This window comes from Armigeres subalbatus, chromosome 3 (assembly GCF_024139115.2).
Source record: "Armigeres subalbatus isolate Guangzhou_Male chromosome 3, GZ_Asu_2, whole genome shotgun sequence".
Lineage (NCBI taxonomy): Eukaryota > Metazoa > Arthropoda > Insecta > Diptera > Culicidae > Armigeres > Armigeres subalbatus.
This window is the reverse complement of record NC_085141.1, coordinates 404211284-404234821: the sequence shown is the minus strand read 5'-3', so window position 1 is coordinate 404234821 and position 23538 is coordinate 404211284. Positions and strand designations below refer to the sequence as shown.

At 40.5% G+C, this 23538-nt stretch overlaps 1 protein-coding gene across 1 annotated transcript in view; it reads left to right on the top strand.

Moving 5' to 3' along the window:
* LOC134227043 (uncharacterized) overlaps nucleotides 1-23538 on the top strand; it is a 386403-nt gene that overhangs the window by 302337 nt on the left and 60528 nt on the right. The window contains exon 4 of the mRNA XM_062708245.1: nucleotides 14130-14503. Coding sequence (XP_062564229.1) covers nucleotides 14130-14503 — 374 coding nt within the window. The remainder of the gene's footprint in view (nucleotides 1-14129; nucleotides 14504-23538) is intronic.

Here is a 23538-nt window from a genome sequence, read left to right as displayed (position 1 = left end):
AGTTTTTCGTTTGCTATTTTCATTCATCTGGATCCCTTAAAAGGAGACTATCTCCACTGGGATTCTGTTATGAAACTTTGATTAGTAATTTTCACTCTCGTATTTAGATTCATAGTTGTTTATCTTCTCAGCTTTTAAATTTAAATTATTCTTATATTTTTGCTTTTTTTGTTGCCAGTTAATAAGCTGAGATAGTTGCGTCCATTACCAGGAAGTTCAAATTAGAGCTTCTTGGTGTGGGGGAAAGTGGCGGGCCATTAAAAAAAAAAAAAAAAGGCTAAAAAAACAGAAATGCATAACGGAGCTAAAATCATTCAGTTCGATATTTGATATGTACAGTCAATCTAAACTTAGCTAAACTAACCTGTACCTAGCCAATTTAATAACTTCCTCGCCGCTTTTCGCTTATACTACGAATGAGCCTGATTCGTAAAAATAATGAGAATTTTATGAATATGTAAATAGATGGAAATAGTAAAATAAATCATACCAATCATATCCCCAACTTTCATAAATCGACTACATTTCAATCGAACACTAGAAAACCGAGTTGTTTGATTAAAATACCACTGAAGAAAATACCGGGGTATACCCGTCCCCGTCCCGTTGCATCTTTAGATTTTGGGTCGCATATTAGGTTTCTCATTTCTAGCTTAAATCAACAACAAATATTTTGAATTTTATTTACCTTTGCAATCAGGCTTTAAGTCCAAGCTTCTATATTCCATTTGGCCGAATATTTGAAAAACGAATGCATAGGTTGCGAGTAGTGAAAAGTGAGTATTGAGAAGTGAGTAGTGAGAATTACATGAAGTGTACAGCTCGGAGTAAGGAATGAGGCATTTTTCACATTTCTTAGAAATAAAATGTGAGAAATGAGAAGTGGGAAGTGAAAATGATAAATAATAGTGAGAAGTGAAAACTGAAAAATGAGAAGTGAGAATTGACTTTAGTGAAGTGAAGCTAGAATTGGGAAATTATAAGTGAGAAGTGGGATGTGTGAAGTCTAAAGTGAGATGTGAGAGAGAGTAGTGATAAGTGAGCAGTGAGTTATGAGGCATGAGACGTGAGAAATGAAAAGCTAGAAGCGAGAAGTGATATGTGAAGATCAGGGATTATAATGCCCACTCACTCTCTCGAGCAAAGGGAGCTCTCTCACGCAAATTTTCATCGAGAAATCGTTTTGTGGGAAATAAAAAATGCCCGATGAGTGATAACTATTTTTCACTCACTGTCAGTGCAACGAAAAGTTGATTTGCTCGTTTTCTCGCCCGTTTCATCCTTTTCGTGCCTTCCCCATTTGCCAACAAAGTTAGTCTTTATGGAAGATATAATCTTTTCCTAATAAATAAGCAGTTGAGCAGGCTAAAGTGAGCGCAACACAGCGCCATTTTTGTTGGTGTTCTGGGTTTGAATTCCGTTGCAATCATATTTTTTATATAAATGCCCACCGGAAATTTTCGCAAACATTATTGAGGCATAAGAATGACGAAACGAAAAAATAATTTAATAATAAGAAAATTAAACAGTATTAGGTCTTTTAGTTATCTATATGGTATGTTCTTATCAAAATCATGGGTAGGACAATGCTTCGACTGTCCTACCCAGGTATTTTCATGCGTAGGACATGTCCTACTTGTCCCACCCACTCTCGGCGCCACTGTTCACCAGGATTGGCTATTCCTCGCACATCGTCTTGCAATGTGTAATGATTTTACGAGTAAAGAGAAGTGTATTGATTCACACTCGAGAGCGTTTACACGTGCGTGTGAATTAGGCCACATGATCGATAAAGAGTGAGAATATTTTCGGTCGCATGTGTTTTGCTGTTGTGTATAAAAATATGTTTAGGCACTCACAGCAACTTATTTACATAAAAGATTTTGAATGCAGCTTAATGCAGGCATTTTGGTTAACAACAAATTGTCATTTTGCTCTCTACACTGACAACCGTACCTTTGTTAATTATCTCGACTTGGATTCTCCGTACAACTACTGTTCTGGCTGAATTCGTATTTAACTGGCAGAGCATTGCGTGTGAAAATTTGCTCCTGTCTTTCGATGACTTTTTGCCTTTCTCGTACAACTAAGTTGTACCGAAAGGCTATAATTTCACTCCAAATTCGAACTTTTGATAGAAGTCCCGGAGACCCATAGTGTTATGTACCATTCGACTCAGCTCGATGAGCTGAACAAATGTCTGTCTGTCCGTGTGTGCGTGTGTGTGTGTATGTGTGTGCGTGTGTGTGTGCACAAAATGCCATAAAAAACATTAGCCAAATTTTCACATAGAAACTCTTAACCGATTTTCTTGCAACAAGTTGCATCCGACTGAGACTAAAACGCTGTTGATCACTATTGAATTTCATAATAATTGCAAATTGCAAAAAATAGATAATATTAAAATAGTGATGAGACATAGTCACATAGAACAATAATGTGTTATGAAAAATGCCTTGCATCTATGAATATTTTATCCGTGGCTTCCCATTAAGAGTTTCATCGCACTATAAAGCAGGGATGCCAGGGGATATTTTCAAATGTCTTCACAGTCGAGTAAAAATGTCTTCAAATGTCTTCAATATCAAAATAATGATTATCAGTGAAAAAAAAATCAAAATCCAATAAGTTTATAATTTGAATCATCTCCTTGTTTTATGAATCGTTTATTTTTTAACACTCAAATTATTAGAATTGAAAAGAATATTCTTTAAATCTTCATGAGTAAGGACAATCACTTTCCCTTGGATTTTTTAATCAGTCTTTAAATATTTATAATTCCAACGGATTTTTCTAACTAAATTTCTTTGTGGAATTCTTCTGAATTTATTTTTGAAGAATTGCCTGTAAGGATTCGGAATTTCTGAAGAAACTTCCACTAGATTTGTTGAAAGAACTTCCGGAAGAATTTCTACAGAAACTTCAGGATAAATTCCTGATGAATTTTTCGGAGACTTCTTAATGAAACTCCTGAAATGCTAATGGAACTTCCGGAGGAATTCCTGAGGAATTTCTGAATGATTTTCAGGAAGAATTCCGGGAGGGTTTTCCTGAGCAATTACTGAAAGAGTTTGCAGTGTAGTTCCTGAAGAAATTTCTGAAGGAATTTCTGGATAACTTTTGGAGGAACTTCCTGAGGTATTGCTGCAGGAATTTGAGAAAGAATTCCTGGAGGAAATAACAGAGGAATATTAGAGTATAATTGTAGAGGTATTATTGGAGAATCTATCGGCAACATTCTTGGAACATCATCAAGAAGAATTCCTGGAGAAACTTCCGAAGGGATTCTTGGAGATTCGAGAGGATTCTTGGGAAATTCCGAACGAATGCCTGCAGGAGCTTCGAGAGGTATTCCTGGAAGAACTACTGGAGAATGTCGGGAAAGAAACAAAATAAGGAATTTCTGGAGGAACGACTGGAGGACTTTCCGACGGAATTCCTGCGGAGGAATTCCTACGGAGAAAACTTATGGAAAGAAAAATAGAAAAATTTATGGAGTAGTTCCTAGATGTACTTCCAAAGGAAATTCTGGAGAAATTTTCTTAAAAATCTCTGAGAATTGCTGGACGAATTCCTGGAGGAACTTCAAGGGGAATTTCAAAAAGAATTCCAGAGATGGATTTACTGGAGAAATTCATAGAGGGATTTCCAGTTGAAATACTGGAAGAGTGCTCAAAGATATTTTTTGAAAAAACACCAAAGGAATTCAAGGAAGAATTCAACAAGAAAGTGTAAAGGATTTCTTTATGAAATTTCTATAAACTTTTTTTCAAAAGATTTTCCTGTACAAATTAAAAATAATTCACCGTGGCTATTTTGAGAAATATCCATTTAAAACCAGAAAAATTTCAATTTCTTGTCGACATTCGTAAGAATTTTCTATGGAAACTAAAGAAAATTTTCTGAGAAAATTGAAAATAATTTCCTGTGGAAATTAAGAACTTTCCGTAAAATGTGGTACATAGAAAATCCGAAGAGACATCCCAAAAATTTCAAATACAAATCCAGAGTACATCCCACGAAAATTCAATACAAATTTCTTGTGGAAATGAAAATGAATTCTTTGTGGGAGTTCAGATGATTTTCCCACAAGAACTTAGAAATTTGTTTGTGTAAATAAAGATGAATTTCCCGTTTCAATTTTGGGTGAATCCTTGGGTGAATCCCTTTATTTGGCCATACTGAAATTGTTATAAATTTCCAAGATAATTTAAGAAGAATTTTCAATTTCAATTCTCTTGAATTTTCATCAAAAAATCCTCAAAATTTTCATGGTTAATTCTCTTTATTTTACACGAATTAATTTTTTTAAATGAATTTTCACTGAAAATTATTTTTAAAATCCACGGAAAATTCATCGAGTTTTTCAAAATTTATTCTCATTCTCGACGGGTATTTTGGAAATACCGAAAAGATCAGATGAATTATAAAAATTTTAAAAAATTGATTCAGCCAAAAAAGTCATAATAGAATTCTATTTTGTTTTTGCCGTTTGAAATAAATTAGATCGGTCATTGCGTTCTGATACAATGATCGCAATACCTTTTAACCAGACACTTTGAAAACGCCATGCTACCAAGGAAAATTTAAACGAATGCTGCCATCGGGAATTTTACCAGCACATCACTAAAAAATGTCAACCGGCTAGTGTAAATGTGTTTTTACGTTTGAAATGTTAAGCCCGAAACATCATTCTATTATGTATAACTTTTGAAATATTTATATTATCTGCATTTAGAAGTCGCAAAATTTATAAGTTAGTAGTCAAATTATATTTTATATTTGCTGGCTTATTGATTGTCTTCAAGTATCTTTAAATAAGAAGGTAAGTCTTCAAATATTTTGAAAAGTCTTCAAAATGTCTTCATGAAATAAATGTCTTCACAGAGATTCAAATGTCTTCAAATTGAAGACATGTCTTCAAATCTGGCATCCTTGCTATAAAGATGCTCGTGTTGCACGCATTTAGGCGTAAGTATGCTATTCGTTCAGTTTCATAGTATTATGAAATTGACCGAAAGTCAAAATTCGAACATAGGAAATTCGAGAAACTTTTGGCAGCGCCATCTGTCGTCTAGTAGTGTAAATTTTCTATCATAACATTAGACGGTGTAACTGTTTTGCCTTTCTTGTACATCATCGAGGTGTAAGCGTAAAGGCTACATTTATTACCTTTTGCGCGAGAAAGGCGCCATCACCGTTAGGTGGATTAATCTGGGCTTTTTTAATAGGGGAGGAGGTTCGGTTGTGGGCACCCTTTTTTGTTTTGTCCATAACTTTGGCCCTGGTTGATCTTATGTCGACATTTGCATAGCAATAGAAAGCTAAACGTATAACCTTACTACTAGCAAAGAAATTAGTATGATTTCATCGATTTGGAAAAAATATTGACAATTTAGAAAATTTGACATTTTTGGACATTTTCATTTTGTGGTTCGGTTGTGGGCACCCTTGAAAACTTCGTTAAAAACAAAGAAGCATGAATAAAAACCACCCAGATTTAGAGACAAGGAATAGTTTATTCATTCTAAAAGCCAGGAGACACTAAAAAACTCAAATCAATTCACCTAGCAGTGATGATGTCTCTCTCGGTGAATTAAGGAGGATGTTGAAAAAAATCACATAAGAAAGGTCTAAAATAGCACTTTAGGTGAATGGGTTTCAATTTTACATTGATTTACGTTTTATTGGTATGCATCACAGTCAAAAAAATCCTGATTGATCACCCTAGCGGCAATAGTGCCTTTCTCGTTCATTTCAAAAAATAATATTTTGGCCATAAATTTTGATCCCATAGTCCGATCTGACCAATTTTCAATAGAAAACACTGGAAAACATTCCCCGTCGAATACAACTTGTTGCAAGCAAATCGGTCAACGCTTTGTTTTAAAAAGTGTGTGTATGATAGATAGACATGCCCAAAGAACAAAAATATTAAATAAACTCCTTATTTCGAACAATTATGTCAAAATAATTATAAAAACTGCATAAAAACGTTATTAAAAATAAGTTAAGGGACAACTAAAACGATATTGAATGATTTATCAATAAAATTAGGGTGCCCATAACCGAATTTCGCAGCCTTTCTGGAATGTGGAGAAAAAAAATTCCCCGCTAAAATGTTGATGGCAATCAACACTGGGCCTCAAAATAGATTAAATTTACTGTGTAAATACGCATATGAACTCACTTTTTGAATTAAATCACTTCAATTTATGACACTTTGAAAAGGCAAATAAAAACTTTCGTGTTGTTTTTCTTGTACAAAAAAAATATTTGTTTCTAGTTCAAAGTAGAGATGCCCATCCGGTTTGATATTGAGCACAAAACATCATGCTATTATAGCAAACAAATGACGGTTGTCATTATGACAGCATCTCTTATCTATCAAAAGATACATAGGGGTGCCCATAACCGAACGGTGCCCACTACCGAACCTCCTCCGCTACGTATAAAGTCCCGCAAGGAAGCAATCTCGGTCCTCTCTTGTTCTCATTGTTCTTCAACGACGTGACGTAGCTACTTCGAAGTGGTTCTAAGCTTGTATATTCGGATGACTTGAAGCTGTATTTTATTGTACGTTCAATTGAAGACTGGAACTCTTCCAAGCGCTGCTCAATGTATTCATTGTGCCCAGGACCGGATTTAGCCGGAAGGGGGCCCCGGGGCCGACAGCTTGTGGGGGCCCCAAAATGTACAAAAAAAGGTTGGTTTTGGTACATAAGATTTGGGGGGGCCCGGGGCCCCCCCCCCCCCCCCCCCCCCGGCCCTGATTGTGCTAAATCCGGCCCTAATTGTGCCCCATATCAGGTTTCATGGCGTTTAAGGATTGAACGCATGCAAAAGCGATTTATTCGACTAGCCCTGCGAAACTTGACCTGGCGAGATTCTTAAAATCTTCCACCGTATCCTGACCGGTGAAGACTTCTAGGACTGGACACGTTACAACGCCGAAGGAAGATCCAGCAAGCATTGTTTGTTGGGAAGCTTCTAACTGGAGAAACTGACTACTGTCATTTTTGGATTTCCGTACACCCTCAAGGCTGCCGCGTTACACGAATCTGCTACAACCTAGATTCCACAGAACGTCATTTGGATATCAGCCGGTTACAGTGTCCATCCGAATGTTTACGTAGGTGGAAAACTTGTTTGGGTTTGGTGGGCTGGTTGGCGTCTAGTAGATTTTCGAACAAGCTGTACAATTCAGTGTTAATTTAGTTAATATTAGTTAATAATTATTAATAATTATTAAATTAGTTAATAATATAAAACGTTGGGACAGATGAATAAATTTTTAACAAACAAAACAAATAAATAAAACAAGCCTACAATTGTGTGATGAAGAGTGGGTTTGAGGCACGCTCTTTCATACTTAGAGAAAGTGTATTTCTGCACGATACACTTGGCTAACAAATCGAGAAAGAGAAGTTTTTACACCTTCTCTTGAATACTTCTCCGAGCAAACCGGCACCCTGCTCCTCACTTCATTTGATAAAGACACAGACAGTGTTGGGAAATGTACATTAAAACACTTTGATTATGCGAATGTTTATCTTTTATAGTTTTTTTTTATTTTTTAAAGTTTTATAGTTTCCTATGTATACAAAAATGATTTCATTAAAAAAAATGTTGAGAGGAGAGTTGTGTTGAACGCCATATTGAACACAAAGTTAATGCACTTTAACACTCTAACTAAGAGCAATGCATTTATATATTCCGGTACAAAGTCAATTTGTTCCACATGGCACTGCACTTAAGCTACAGAACCATACTGCACTGCCGTATTGGCAAACCTTCGTGATTAAGCCAAGGCAAAACGTCTGGGATCAAAGGTTACGGTTACGGTTGTTGCAAAATGTATGCAATTCGTTGCAGTAATGGTTTGCTGGGTGTACAAAATGCACAATTGCGAGGCTACTTCCGTCGTAATGCTGTTCATTTTATGGCAGCACGCTCTCCACCATTTGCAAATGCTCATCGTGGATGCTGAAGCTCAAGCACGTGCAGCAACAAGGGCGCAAGAGAGTTCCAACCGTCCGCGAATACTGAATTCATGCGGCTAATAACACATTTGTTCTTTCTACGTTTTTTTATCGTTCTGAAAATACTTTTTTTTAAAGGGGAAATCAACAAAAAATAATCAATTGCGATTTTCGCCTTTATTCCTGGATGAGCCTGAACTGTTACAAGTGATTCCATTTCCGCCAAACCATCGTCGTAACCGACGAACATCTGCTAGTTTGGATAAAATTTTCAAAACTTGAAACCGTAAACTAGGACACCTCTCATTTTGCTTCATTCGTCCTAATATCCTGGTTCCAATTTTCCAGCTGCCGGAGCAGCATTGTCCTTCATCCTTTTACGGCAAAGCATTCCATCAGCAAGCGGTGCGGTGTGTGGTTAAAAGGACTCACGCCAACAACCGCACATGAAGCGAAACCGGAACGACAACATATGGATGGTGCAAAATTTACAGCAATGAAAAGAATCCTGCCACGGCAGCCTTCACCACCCACCAGATCCGCGTTTTTGTACTGCTGTCGTTGTATCAACTGTTTCTTATTACTGCTTTTAGGCTTACTGAGTACGCTGTTTTCATGTTACTACAAACATTACAAGGTGGGGTATTGCTTTAACCTGACTCGATTAATTTATGCAATCGTTGGAAATTTCAATTGCCTTGAATATCATTAGCAATAAGTGAGTTTCATGGGAAAGAAGCTGAGATACGAGATAGAAACACAAAACATAGATAATGATATTCAAACTTCAAAAGCATGCTGGACAATAAACGGACAGAACTAGTCAAGTTTAGGGTAGAAGATAGAGAGGGTTACGGTATGAGCGTTTATACCCAGTTTTGGCGATTGCAAGAACTTGAAAATTTGACAAGAAAAAAATTAAGATTTGAGCCACACTGTTTCAATGATGATCTGATTTCAGCAAAAATTCCTCAAACTGACGCCAACAGCTAACGATCATCATGTACGACTTTGTGTTTTTAGCGGATTTCAAGGATTTTTTTTCTGGATAGAATGCTGAATGTGTTTGGAAAAAAACTGTAGAAAGATAAAACATTTCCTTGTAAATGTAACAAATCGTAATTATTTTGTCTAAGCGATACGCTTCTCAGAAGCCTCTTGATAAAACCGAATTTCAAGATTGTCGTTGGCAGACTAGAAAAAAAAAACATTTTTATTTTAAGGAAAGTGTGGTCAACCTTAGTCATGTATTCTAAGATAACTTTGAGCAAATGAGTTCAACATTTTTTGTCCAGATTAGTTGTCCGTGTACCCACCTGCGCATCCACTGGAAGCTCCGGCCTGCTTGTATACGCCTTTGTATCTGATGATTAAAATTTACACTTTTCGCACCGGCAGAGTATCGCTGTCACTGGTTACATCGTGATGGCATTCTGCAACGGTTCTCATCACGCTATCTGATTTGAGAGGAAAAAAAAATCTTTTTTCCGGACTTTTCTTTTTTCTCACTCTCACGGCATTGTCGGATTTTGTTTGCCGCTCCCTTTCATGGCTCGACACAATTTTATCGGTACCTAAACAGCAAATCAAAGAGTAATCCACGTTATGAAGATACGATTTTTCTTGAAGTTGAATAAAGAAACGACTTTTTTTTGAGAGTTTGTCCATGACGTACGTCAATTTTAGAATACCATTCCAATATGAATTCGATTGAAATCCAATTCGAGTAATGTTCAAAAGCTTTCGTAATACATTAAAAATCTGCCTTAAATCGCATCAAAATAAAATCCAAATTTAAACAAAAACACAAATTCAAATCCAATCCAAATCCAATCCATATCCAAATCCAATCCAAATCCAATCCAAATCCAATCCAAATCCAATCCAAATCCAATCCAAATCCAATCCAAATCCAATCCAAATCCAATCCAAATCCAATCCAAATCCAATCCAAATCCAATCCAAATCCAAACCAAATCCAAACCAATCCAAACCAATCCAAACCAATCCAAACCAATCCAAACCAATCCAAACCAATCCAAACCAATCCAAACCAATCCAAACCAATCCAAACCAATCCAAACCAATCCAAACCAATCCAAACCAAACCAATCCAAACCAATCCAAACCAATCCAAACCAATCCAAACCAATCCAAACCAATCCAAACCAATCCAAACCAATCCAAATCAATCCAAACCAATCCAAATCAATCCAAACCAATCCAAACCAATCCAAACCAATCCAAATCAATCCAAACCAATCCAAACCAATCCAAACCAATCCAAACCAATCCAAATCAATCCAAACCAATCCAAATCAATCCAAATCAATCCAAACCAATCCAAACCAATCCAAATCAATCCAAACCAATCCAAACCAATCCAAACCAATCCAAACCAATCCAAACCAATCCAAACCAATCCAAACCAATCCAAACCAATCCAAACCAACCAAACCAATCCAAACCAATCCAAACCAATCAATCCAAACCAATCCAAACCAATCCAAACCAATCCAAACCAATCCAAACCAATCCAAACCAATCCAAACCAATCCAAATCAATCCAAACCAATCCAAACCAATCCAAACCAATCCAAACCAATCCAAACCAATCCAAACCAATCCAAACCAATCCAAACCAATCCAAATCAATCCAAACCAATCCAAATCAATCCAACCAATCCAAACCAATCCAAACCAATCCAAACCAATCCAAATCAATCCAAACCAATCCAAATCAATCCAAACCAATCCAAACCAATCCAAATCCAATCCAAATCCAATCCAAATCCAATCCAAATCCAATCCAAATCCAATCCAAATCCAATCCAAATCCAATCCAAATCCAATCCAAATCCAATCCAAATCCAATCCAAATCCAATCCAAATCCAATCCAAATCCAATCTTTTATACACTTTTTTATGAGCTTGGAATATTTGAAGCCTTAGAATATTTCTACCGTTTTATAAAATCAGAGCATAATGCATTTCCTACCATCACTCCAAAAGGCATTGCCCACATCCCTATCGAGATTGTTGGGGGTGATGTACACGAAGCAAAAAAAAGTGTAAAAGAATTGGAATCCTATCTTACTTTGATCGGAGCCGGAACGAACACACACCGAAGCGACGACGGAAGATTTACGTGAGTGAAAGCAGTCGGTTCTCCGACAGAGCTGTAAGTAGCAGTGCCCTAAGAGGACTTAAGGGATTTGCTTCAGTGGAAGTTTGTAATTATGCACGATAAGGATAATGGACGACCGTCCGGTCCCAGTTTGAGGTGTGAGATTTTAAGAGGTTGTCCGGCAGTTCTTTGTTCGCTGAACTAATCGGAAACAAAGATTTAAGCAACGACAGGTGGATGAATTCTCAAGCCACAGAATGTAGATAACATTTTTTGTCGATTTGTTATCGAAATCGCGTCCCGGAATGGTCTGTGACAATTAAGCCAGAATGGCGTTTGTCGAATTTTGTTCTCCATCAGAAACCTTGCTTGGATTGAAACTGAGAATATGACAACAAATATCGCCAAACACGTCATATTCGTAGTTCTCACTAGTTTAGATCTGGAGACACGGAATTTGAAGCAATGCAAAATATGTATATACAAATACATGTCATGTATTTTAATTTGGAAAATTCAAAATAAAAAAAAATAAATAAATTTTGGTTGCACTTTTCGCCAATTTTAATGAACTGATTAAATCTGTTTCATTGAAGCCATTTCCAATCGAACACTTAATGAAGCACCAATCATATGTTCGGAAACTATCGTACCCTATTCAATTCGTTGCACAAACATCCATTATAGAGAACCAGAAAATACTATAAATGTTATGCCATTTCCGGAGCGCAGATGTGGATTAGTTTCACAACATTCTATTCATAACCGGTCGGCGTGGAATTTCTGTATAAAAACGTTGACTATTTTTGAATCGGGAAACATGGAAACGTTTCGCCACCCATAACCGTATCCGATTTATTAATTTCAATCAATATAGCGTAACCAAAACAGCCATTCACGTTAAAATGCACACCGTACGCTTCTTTTGTTTCGATAATTGATTTATATCGGATTTCGGATAACAGCTCGGTGCTATGGTTTCTGGATTGGTTATAAGTGCGTGCTACGGCTTTCGGTTCTGCGGCACACGTTTATCACACCCATAAATCTTGATTGGTATTCACTACATAATTACGCGGTATTTTTTTTTTGTTTTTCAATAACAACTTAGCAGTTTATTTATTTTCACGAAGCACTTGTTACGGGTTGTTGCCAGCCAATGGAATACGTTTCGGTGTCAACTTGGTACAGTATTTTGACTTAAATTATTGCTTCACGAGTAATTGGTTTCCTTTTATGCCTGGAGTTAATTTCTGTACCATGTAACCAAGAGTCGCAAAAATACTTATTTATTGCTTCAACTGAATACACAATTCTAGTTATCTGTTGACATCAGATTAGGCGTATGCAGTGATTAAGTGTATTGAAGGTGATCTTTGTGAGAATGCAGGATTTTTGTCACTTTTCGAACATTCACCATTTGAAATGTTGTCCTATTGCAATTGGGCTAGATCTACTGAGGCATAAAACATTTTTTCATGAAGCAGTACACACTTTAAGATACTTGAAGGACACATATCGGTGACTTTCTACTTTAATCGTTAAGCATGATATGTGCAGTTTTAGCCAATGGAACGCTTAGTTTCCTCTGGATTACAGTTTAATGGAACGGGGATGTCGATGATAATAAATAGCTGTGTGGTAGGAATGGATAAAGAGATCCATATAACTCCCAACGTCCTAACCAGCGTGGATGATACGTATCGTTTATCCAAATCTTGGTTCGACAAACACATTTGATTGGTTCATTGCAAATGTCGCATAATGTATAAGTAATATATCAGGCATCTCCAAATAATTTCATCTCATAGCTTTTTAACCAGATAACTAGTGCAGGCACGAACATTTTCCACATATCTCAGTAAAAATCGGTGCAGCTTAGCGAAAAAGCTCTTTTAAATAACTTACTTTGAACTCGACAAATAATTCTGATTTCGCAAAATCATTTTGTTCTATTTTAATCTTCGCAGTATTGTCCCTCTCCTGAATAAAAATATTTTCAATGAACAATAAAAAATAACGACCGGCTCTATTTCTCTCTCTCCCTAACCCGCATCGATCGAAAAGCGAACTCGGACGATGCATTCGTAGAAAATAACTTTGATGGTTTGTATTCATGCATGTATCTCTACTCCCCGCTATCGCCATGGTGCACTCTGTGGGGACTGGTCTACAGTTGTTGAGCCCCCTTGCCACGTTTTGCATTTGAAATTCAGTGAATTTAAATTCCAAATGGATCCGTTTCGGAATGCAAAACAGCGGCAGCAGCAACAACAACAACAATAACAGGACGAAAAAGCACGCAACTTAAAAAAAAGCACCCTACTCGTAGGACCATCATCCCGCAATGCTACGGCAATTATAATAGCACAGCGCGATAACAAAGTGAACGCATTCGGGCCGGGCCCGGGTTGGGCCTTTTCTAGTGAATGCCTGAACGCCAAATCCAGGGCATGCAAACAGAAATCCTTTCACAAATATAAGCTGTTCGAAGAGAGACTCGCGATGAATGGACTCGGCTTTCCGGCTGGCTCAAAGGTTTGGGGATTTGTGGGGATGATTATTAAATTTGGTCGTCACAGAAATGTGCACAGGGTGAGGTCGAGTGATCGGCAGACGAGGTAGATTCCAATCGTAAAATGGTTAACTGAAATACTGGAATCAATATGCCTACAATTGAGAACAGATAGTCAAAAAAATAATAATATTTTTTGCCAACACATCATGTGAAATAAATTTATCATAATCGAACAGTGTCACCCTGAATTGGAGAATTTTACAAAAATATGCTAAATTCATTGAAATTGATAGCATCAAAAATAATTATGCGAGAAATCAAAGCACATGTTATTTCGGCGCCGGAAAACCGGCTTTTAATTCGATTCGTGGTGGCCCCGACAAATGAGCTTCAATGCACAGCGGGTGGTGCTGGTGCGAGGGGAGCACTAAGTTCCATATAACAGCGATAATGAACCGACACGCAATATTAATGGCCTAATGTTTCCTTTCGTTCGTTTCAGCTCAATTTCGCTAAATTTAGCATCGGAAAGTTTGTGCCCAGTATGAACCTGGGAGGCGGCTTGATGCAGGGCTACCAATCGCATCAGCAGCAGCACGAGGAGCATCAGCCTGCGCACCGCCACGAGGCCTGCCTGGAGGGCTTCATGACAATCCGGGAGCAAGGCTTGCCCAATCTGAACGGAAAGTGGTGCGGGACGGCTTCCGGTTACACGATCTACTACAGCGAGACCAAGTCCGTTAACGTGAGCATACGGTTGGATCGGTTGCCCCCCAGTGGCAGCGGTGCCGGACTGAGCGGATCGGGCGGAGCCACCAATTGGCTGGAGTTCCGGTTGATCTACAAATTTCTGCGGCAATCGGAAGCGAAGTTAAGGTAAGGCAGAAGACAGCGGTTTGGAATTTGGGATTACTTTCTTTTATTCTACATATAGTCTTCAATTGCTTTTCGTTCCAACTGAACCTTGATCTGCTTTATAATTTCCACAATTAATAATTGAAGGTGTTCAGAGAACAAAAAGGCGGTTTCCATCCGAAATCTTTTTAGCGGTCGCAAACTCACGATTGGTGCGAAATAGCTTGAAGCTAAAATTTATTCAGGTATAAGAATTAAAGTTACAATGTAGGAACAATCAAATTACAAATTTGAGTTACAGATCGTATAATTAATTCCAAGAAAACTCTGCTTATTTCTCCACGATTAACTGTAATATTAGATTTAGGTTATGTTTGAGAAATGCTAGTCTAATCATTTAAGTTAACTCAACTTGTGATAAGTTTACTTTTGCACAAAACTTCTTGCTACTGTAATTTAACTTCTGTAATGTACACTGAGGGAAGTGGAGATGTAAAACCAGTTTGTATGCTCTAAATGCAATCAATCATTATGGGGTATCAAAAACAGTCAATTTTGTACAAGTGGTACGGTAATTCATACCATTTTGGGCGCTTGAAATGTATGGAAATAGATTTGAAAATTAGGAGTTGTTTTTCGGTAAATTGCTAAAAACGGTAATAACTCTTAGTATCTTTTCTTGAATAATTTCGTTGGATGAACAGAATATGTCCCCAAGGAATTCGAGTATTAGCTAGGGAAGGGATGATTTTGCCTTTTCTTACGCTCCATATAAATAAAAAATGATTTATATGGGGAAAATTTTACATGGGGGGAGGGGGGGTTGGAAAACCCAGATAAAATGCTTACGTTATTAGTATACGGCCCCTTATCCCCTTTTTGCACTTCCCCCAGTGTACTTTAATCCATTTTAGATGAAAAGAGGAAGAGTAATCTATTTTAAACGAAAAGTGCAATTCAACACCATGCACTTCTGTAGAAAGGGAAACACTGGCCACCGGTCCCAGTTTTACTATCCGGCTCAACCTCCAACACGACTAACTTTGACACCGGTCGACGCTACAACCCCCTAGCAGTCTGGACTATAGCTAGCCGAACTCGTCCATCTTTTGCAGTCACGACCTCTTTGACTCGTCCACGCAGCCAGCTATTCCGACGGATTTGCTTCTCCGAACCATTTCGTTCGCTTAGTGAGTACAGGGATTGCCTTACCCAACGTTTCCATAACGAGTCCAGCTGATGCTGTATTTGATATCAGAAATTCTTCACCACCAATGCAGGGACAATTAACGTAACAACAGGCTGACGAGCTCCTCCAGAACTTCCAAGAAGGAAGTGGTTTGGTGTCAGGGCTTCATTTTCAGCAGCATCAGTGGGTAAAAATGTGAGTGGTCGGCTAATGACAATACTCTCAGACTCGATAACTAATGTCTCCAATCGTCCAATTTCCGATCGTTTGTATATACAGCTTTCATGATCGCTTTCATAGACCGCACCATCAATTCCCAAGCGGCACCGATGTGCGGTGCTGCTGAAGGAATGAAATTCCACCTTGTAGCCTCGTTGGTGAACGTCACTGACAGTTCATTCTCAAGCTCTTCTTGTAACAAACGTTTTGCACAATGGAAGATGGTGCCGTTATCGGTATAGAATTTTTCCGGCGCTCCTCGGCGACAGACAAAACGGCGAATACACTTTTTGCATGATTGTGTAGATAGACTGTTAGCTACCTCCACATGAACAGCCCGCGTAGTGAGGCAAGGGAATAGACAAATCCAGCCTTTAGTAGCACTCCTTCCCAGTTCCTCCGGGACTATAACGTAAGGCGGAATCACAAAAGGCAGAATCTCGAAAGGTAGACCTTCTTATACATATAACAAAAGGCAGAATACATCATAAGGCGTAATTATAAAAGAGTAGTAATACAAAAGGCGGAATTTCAAAAGGCAGAATTTTGTCATTTCTTAGTTTTACACAGGCGTCTGCTTGAGGTAAGGGAGGACATATTTTATTCTTTGAAGTCTCGCATCTGCCCGGTATACAGATTCGATAACAGTCACCTTCAGCATGGTATGCTTCGTACAAAGCCATATGCCTTATCGCTGAGCTACGAAAAGTCTCATCCCCACTAAACAACCAAAAAGCATGCATCTGTTCGAGCAAAGGCCAAAGGATATTTTATTATAAAGAAAGGAGAATCACGAGAGGCAGAATTGTATTGGGCTGTGTTAACTTGGCGGACATTTTGACCCAACAGATCACATTCCGCCTATCGTGTTTTCGCTTTTCATAGGACACTTGTTAGTTACCTCCACATGAACAGCCCGCGTAGTGAAGCAAGGGAATAGACAAATCCAGCGTTCAGCAGCACTCCTTCCCACTTTCACCAGAAGCGGCCCGAAGAAATGTATGCCAGTGTAGGTAAATGGTCGACTGACAATAACAATTGAGCCACAGGCAGCGGGGTCATTCGAGGAACCTTCAGGATGCGTTTTCGTTACTTTGCACCACAGATAGGCAGCAAAAACTTGCTTCACCACCGTCCTAATTCGGGGAATGTGGTAGAACTGCCGAATTTCGTTCACCACCGTTCCCGAGTTTCCATGTCAGCAAGCTTGATGAAAGTCGAGCACCACCAGTTTTGTCACTGGACTGGATGCTTTCTTGGGAAAATCATCGGGAACTTGGTGTCGAACGCTGCATTGCAGCACCGATTCTTCCATCGACCCGTATCACTCCATGTTCGTTCATCCACCATCGTCGTTGACTGATATAAGCTGCTCCTTCCTGTTTGTCCTCTCGTGAGCAAGACCATCTATTCAGGAATCTCCTGCACTGCACTATCCGTAGAATTGAATTTTTCGCATTCCTCAGTTTGTCCTGACTAAGGAACAGTAATTCACCGTCATTCATTCAAAACACGCTGAATATTTTTCTTAACATTCATCGAAACCCGAAGCTCCTCGTTGATCGTCTGCCAGTGTAGGAAAGCAATCGGTCGCTGACGTCTGTTGTACTCAAGCAGAGATTTTTGTTACCCTCGAGAACTTCCTCGTTCAGTTAATGTAGTACTTCGGCACTATTCGACAGCCGATTTCTAAGATGGAATCCTCCATTCTGAAGGATTGTTTCGACTTCGTGTGAGATCTTTTCGGTTACTTCCCAATTCGATAAGCTATCCAAGTAGCGTCTGTTCACCAGGAGGTGCGGCTCAAACAGCGTCTGCCTGGTACCCAGCGGCTGATTAACGAAATGCTGTATCGCATCCGCTATACCTAAGGTGGCAGAACCATCATCGCGATGTCGGTAACGCGACCCCGGTAAGGTAGTTTACTGAAGCCTCTCAAATACCACGAAACATGGAGATAGAAGAAAAAGAGAACGTTATTTTTGACAACCGACCCGACAACGAAATAAGGACTATGATTGGAAACTCGGAACCTGGAATGTCAGGACCCTAAATGAGCCTGGACGAGTGAGCCTTCTGGCTCGAAAACTGCAGAAGGTTGGAGTGAACGTGGCCGCTATTCAAGAAGTCCGATGGCCCAGATCCGGAGAACGTGAGTTCCGAGCCGTGGACCCCACGACCAACACTGCATTCAAGTATAACATCTGTCACAGCGGCGGTGAAAAAGCAGAGCAAGGAGTTGTTTTCGTAGTGATGGGCAAGCAGATGAAGCGAGTGATGCGGTGGAAACTCATTAGCGAACGAATCTGTGTGTTGAGGATACGGGGCAAATTTTTCAATCACAGCCTAGTCAACGTTTACGCACCGACAAACGATAAATCCGACGACGTGAAGGAAATGTTTTATGAATGTCTTGATAAAGCCTATGGAGAGTGCCCAAAGCATGACGTAAAAATTTTTATCGGAGACGCTAACGCTCAGGTCGGTAGAAAGGACTTTCTCCGTCCCATAATCGGTAGGGAGAGCCTTCACTCCGCTACCAATGATATCGGCCTACGGCTAGTAAATTTTGCTGCTGCCAGAGGGATGGCCATCAGTAGCACGAAAGAACATCCGAAAGCACACCTGGAGACACCCAAATGGTGAAACTTGCAACCAGATAGACCATGTTCTGATGGATGGGCGCCATTTCTCGGATGTTATCGATGTTCGGACATTCAGAGGTCCGCACATTGACTCTGATCACTACCTCGTTGCCAATAGAATTCGATCACGGTTGTCAACTGTATCGAACAAAAGATCACAGCGAACGATGCGTTACAATATCCAGTGATTGTCGGCGGAAGCAGTATCGGCTGAGTACCGCCAGAAGCTCGACGAACGGATAAGTGCAATCAACGTTAGCGACAACATCAACGATCTATGGGAGTCGATCCATAGAGCGGTGAGCACGACAGCACAAGAAGTGGTAGGCACTGCACAGAGGCGACCCAGGACGGGTTGGTTCGATGTGGAGTGTCAGAGAGTGACAGACGAGAAGAACGTTGCCAGAAGCCGGATTTTGGTGTCAGGTACCCGATCGAATAGAGATCGATACAAGGAAGCAAGAGCAGCCGAAAAACGAACCCACCACAGGAAGAAAAAAGATTACGAAGAACAAGTTATTAGTGAGGCGCAGGAAAAAAATGGAGCAGAACGATATCGCCAATTATCGAGGAATAACCCTCCTTAATTCGGCATACAAAATTATGTCCCGTATTCTGTTCAACAGATTGAGACCGCTTGAAGAGCCCTTCGTCGGTGAATACCAAGCAGGTTTTCGTGAGGGCCGATCAACGACGGATCAAATGTTTACCCTGAGACAAATCCTTGATAAATTCCGGGATTACAACTTGCAGACACATCATCTGTTTATTGATTTCAAGGCGGCGTACGATTCAGTGAAACGGAATGAATTATGGCAAATTATGCTTGAACATGGTTTTCCGGCGAAACTGATACGGCTGATTCGTATAACGTTGGACGGATCGAAATCAAGTGTAAGGGTTGCGGATGAAATGTCGACGTCATTTGTTACTTTAGATGGATTAAAGCAGGGTGATGTTCAATATAGCGCTTGAGGGAGCGATTAGGAGAGCTGGTGTGCTAAGAAGCGGTACCATTATCACAAGATCGCATATGCTCCTGGGATTTGCGGACGATATCGATATTATCGGAATTGATCGCCGTGCCGTGGAAGAGGCTTTTGTGCCTTTTAAGAGGGAGACAGCGAGGATTGGACTCACGATCAATACCAGCAAAACGAAGTACATGGTCGCTGGCAATCAACGTGGGTTCATAAGTGGTGGTAGCGAAATTGTGACGTGCGATAATGATGTTACCGCGAGGTGAAAAGGCGTATTGCATCTGCAAATAGGGCTTATTACGGATTTCGTAACAAGCTTAAGTCCCGTTGTCTGCAAACGAAAGCAAAACGCTGTATACTACTCTGATTCTTCCGGTGGCTTTATATGGCCATGAGACATGGACGTTAAAAGAGAATGATCGGAGAGGTGTAAGGTGCTGCGAACAATACTCGGCGGTAAACAGGAGAACGGTATCTGGCGACGTCGCATGAATCACGAATTGTACCAGGTGTATAAAGGGCTGGATATTATTAAGCTTATACAACACGGCAGACTACGGTGGGCTGGTCACGTTGTTCGTATGCCGGAAGAACGTCAAGCGAAGATAATATTTAGTAGAGAACCCGGAAGAGGCCGCAGGTATCGTGGAAGGCCGCGTACACGATGGCTGTTTGGAGTTGAAGAGGACCTGAGGGCGCTCAATGTTCAGGGCGACTGGAAGCGATTGGCCCAGGATCGAGTCCAGTGGAGAAGGATACTCCATTCGGCGTAGGTTCTCATCGAAGAGCTGTAACCCATCAAGTAAGTAAGTATCCAAGTAGTCGTCCACGTAGTAGTTTCTCAGGATTCCCTTCACTGCCGGTGGAAAGCGAGCGACAAATTCTTCTGCATTTTTGTTCTACGCATAGGTACTGGGTGAACACGTGGATCCGAAGGTCGCCACGTTCGTGAGACAGGTTTTGAATGGCTCTGAGGGATCGCTTCGAAATAGGAAACGTTGAGAATGACGATCCTGCTCGTGGATTAATAGCTGGTGGTACATCTCACGGATGTCCGCAGAAACTGCCACCTTCAACGGCCGAAAACGCAATAGTACCCTACGGAGCTAAGTTCACTGCTCCGGGCCTTAGAGAAGCATGGAGTTGAGGAATATTCCATTTACTCTAACTGCTGTATCCCAAATAAGGCGCACCTTTTTGGGCTTCCGAGGATTCATAACCGCACCTAACGGTAAATACCACATGCGTTTGGATCAGCTTGAGCAAACTCCTTTTGTGTTGTGAGTTGCGCATAACCTTTCAGCTGGTACACCTTTATTTGATTCTTCAGATTTGCCGCTAAAACCGGATCTTGCACCATTTTACGTTCCAAAAACTCAAAACGTTTTACCGCCATGTTGTAGCTATCTGGAAATTCGATATCGTCTTACTTCCATAGTAGGCCAGTTTGGAACCTGTTGCCTACTCGTACTATCGTCTGCTCTAGGATTTCCCTTGCTCTTGTATCTTCTACTGGTTCTAGAACGATCGGAGATTTCACTCCAGCGTCTTGCATCAAAAAGTAGTCCTTCACTGCGTCGTGCAACTCCAAGCGTGATAGTTTAGAAAATGCATGATTCTTTTTTCGCATACTCCGATCTTATCGAGTTTTAACGGCGATCGGATAAGTTCTCTTACTTTCTCTCACCTGCAGCGGAACGGTGAGGCTTGCGTTGTTAACGCCTATCAGTCGACGAGAAATCGCCTTCGCGTAGCTAGCGACAGGCAAGCCGGGTAGATAGCTGTAGTGTTGTGAAGTTGAGATTTGGCTCTGCTGGTGTAAGCGTTTTCACAAAACGGACATCATTAAGCGTAAATTATTTTTTGCAATTGACTCCTCTGATGGAAACTCGAATTACGATTCTATTATGGTGACGTTTTCTGTTAAATGTAGGCACAACGGTGACCTCCAACCATGAATACATAACTGCTCCACAAGACTGTTTTCGATTAGCGCCAGATCCGAGCCGTCGTCCAGAAATGCATCGGATTCGCCCGCCAGCGCTGGTTCGGCCTGATTGCAACAGTGGATGTTGGCGGTATGAATTGAGCATCCTTAGATTACGCACTGCTTCACGTTTCTGCAGCTTCTTCTACCGTGCGCGTTGAGACAGCTGCGACAAAGTCTTTCATCTTGGGCGAATTTCCACCGGTTGTCCACGGTATATGTTTTGAATACAGCGCACTCTGATATGCGATATGCGCATCTAATTTCATACGCATTACGCAAACCCTATTTTACTCCCGAACAAATTCTGCTTCGTCGCTGTGCGTGTTCATTCGTGGCCTCTGATGATCATCACTGCTCCCACCAAAGCACATTGTCACTTTACTAATGGCTGTGATGACCTGAAGCATATAATCCCCAAGCACCTTAAGGTTGGCTACCGTGTGCCCACTGAAACTTGGTGTGTACCGCCAATTTTCCCACCAGTTCCATTAGCAACGTCAGATTGGGAAGATACTCATGTTGTCCAGCGGTTTCCAGATGATCACAAAGGCTCCATACCGCCATGCCGAAGTCGATGATGGTTTCTAATTTCTCCACCAATAAAGCACTCACTAATAACTCGGGTCGTCCATATAACAAGCGAAGTGTATCGATCACTTGGGGGTACTGATTCTGACCCTTTCAAACAACGTCGGAGACGCGAAAGATTCTCGGCACTGTTGAAGCCGCAAGGTAGGGTGATGTTCATGAAATTGCTGATGAATATCGGCCAATCAGCAGGGTCGCCCGAAAAATTAGGGAGATCCCGGGACATTACTTGACACGCGGCTGACTGAGAGGTGGTGGGGACGAATTGTTCAATATGAGGTAGTCCCATAGGCGGGTAAACGGTCCCTAAGCGTGGGGCAGGATATACATGTGGCTAACGGCCAACATAGGGCAGTGTTGGAATAGGAAGTTCTGTTTCAGTCTGAAGTGGCAAAGGACCAACATTCAACTGTTCCATAAGTGTGGGTATCAATGCAGGGTTAATTGGATACTTTAGTGGCTGATGGACAACTTATGTTTCCGTCAAGGGAGGAATGGACATGATCGCGTTTGATGGTACCGTGGAGGAAGCTGCCAACGTTCCAAATTATCTTATAATTTATTGAAGGAAGCTTTCTGTTTTTGATAGTAAGGGTACAGACGTCTCTGAATCAAGTGACTTACCTTGAGATGCTACGAGGGGCACAGGGGATTTGACGTTACCTCTCGAATCCTCCACGTGTTGTCTCTGGAATGTTTTTGGGATCGCGTCGGTACACTGCTGCTGATTCCGCACGACAACCGGTTTTGTAAGGTCGAAGGAATATCCCACGGTTGTATTCTAATCGCCGGGTTTCAGAACCGGTAGAGCTGCTACACTGTCCGTTGATTTATCAATTTACTAAAACACTGCGCGCTCGTGCCTGTTCCAGGCCTACTCCGATTGCTAAACACGTCTTCCTGTTCCTTTATCTCCTCCTCCATCAGCTTAAAATTTTCTTCCAGATGACGTCCATCGAGTGCTTACTGTCCCTTCAGTCCCTGCATTCTCAATTGCGAACGTCCCGCTAGTACTGGAGATAGTTTTGCATACGCTTAGCGGTGAACACTGTTCACAAGTCCACGGCTGCATCAGGTGACACATCAGCTCACGACATATGCCACCAGGCATCACATTGGTCGCACTGAACTAAGGTGACAATGTGGGAAAACACTCAAATTTACAAATTTCGGTTACAGATCGTATAATTAGTTCGCTACGATTAACTGTGATATAAGATTTAGGTTATGTTTAAGAAATGCGAGTCCAATTATTTAAGCTAATATTTGCTACTGTAATATATTTAAATATATTATAATCCCACTTCATCTTCAAAGACGTCAACGTATGACGTTCCAGCCTCTTGGGCTGCATTCACACAGCTAGGCCGGGTTCACTCTGCTCAACCGTGCAGGGAGTAACTTTTCTAATGCCTGCCAACTGCATGAATATATAAATATGTGTA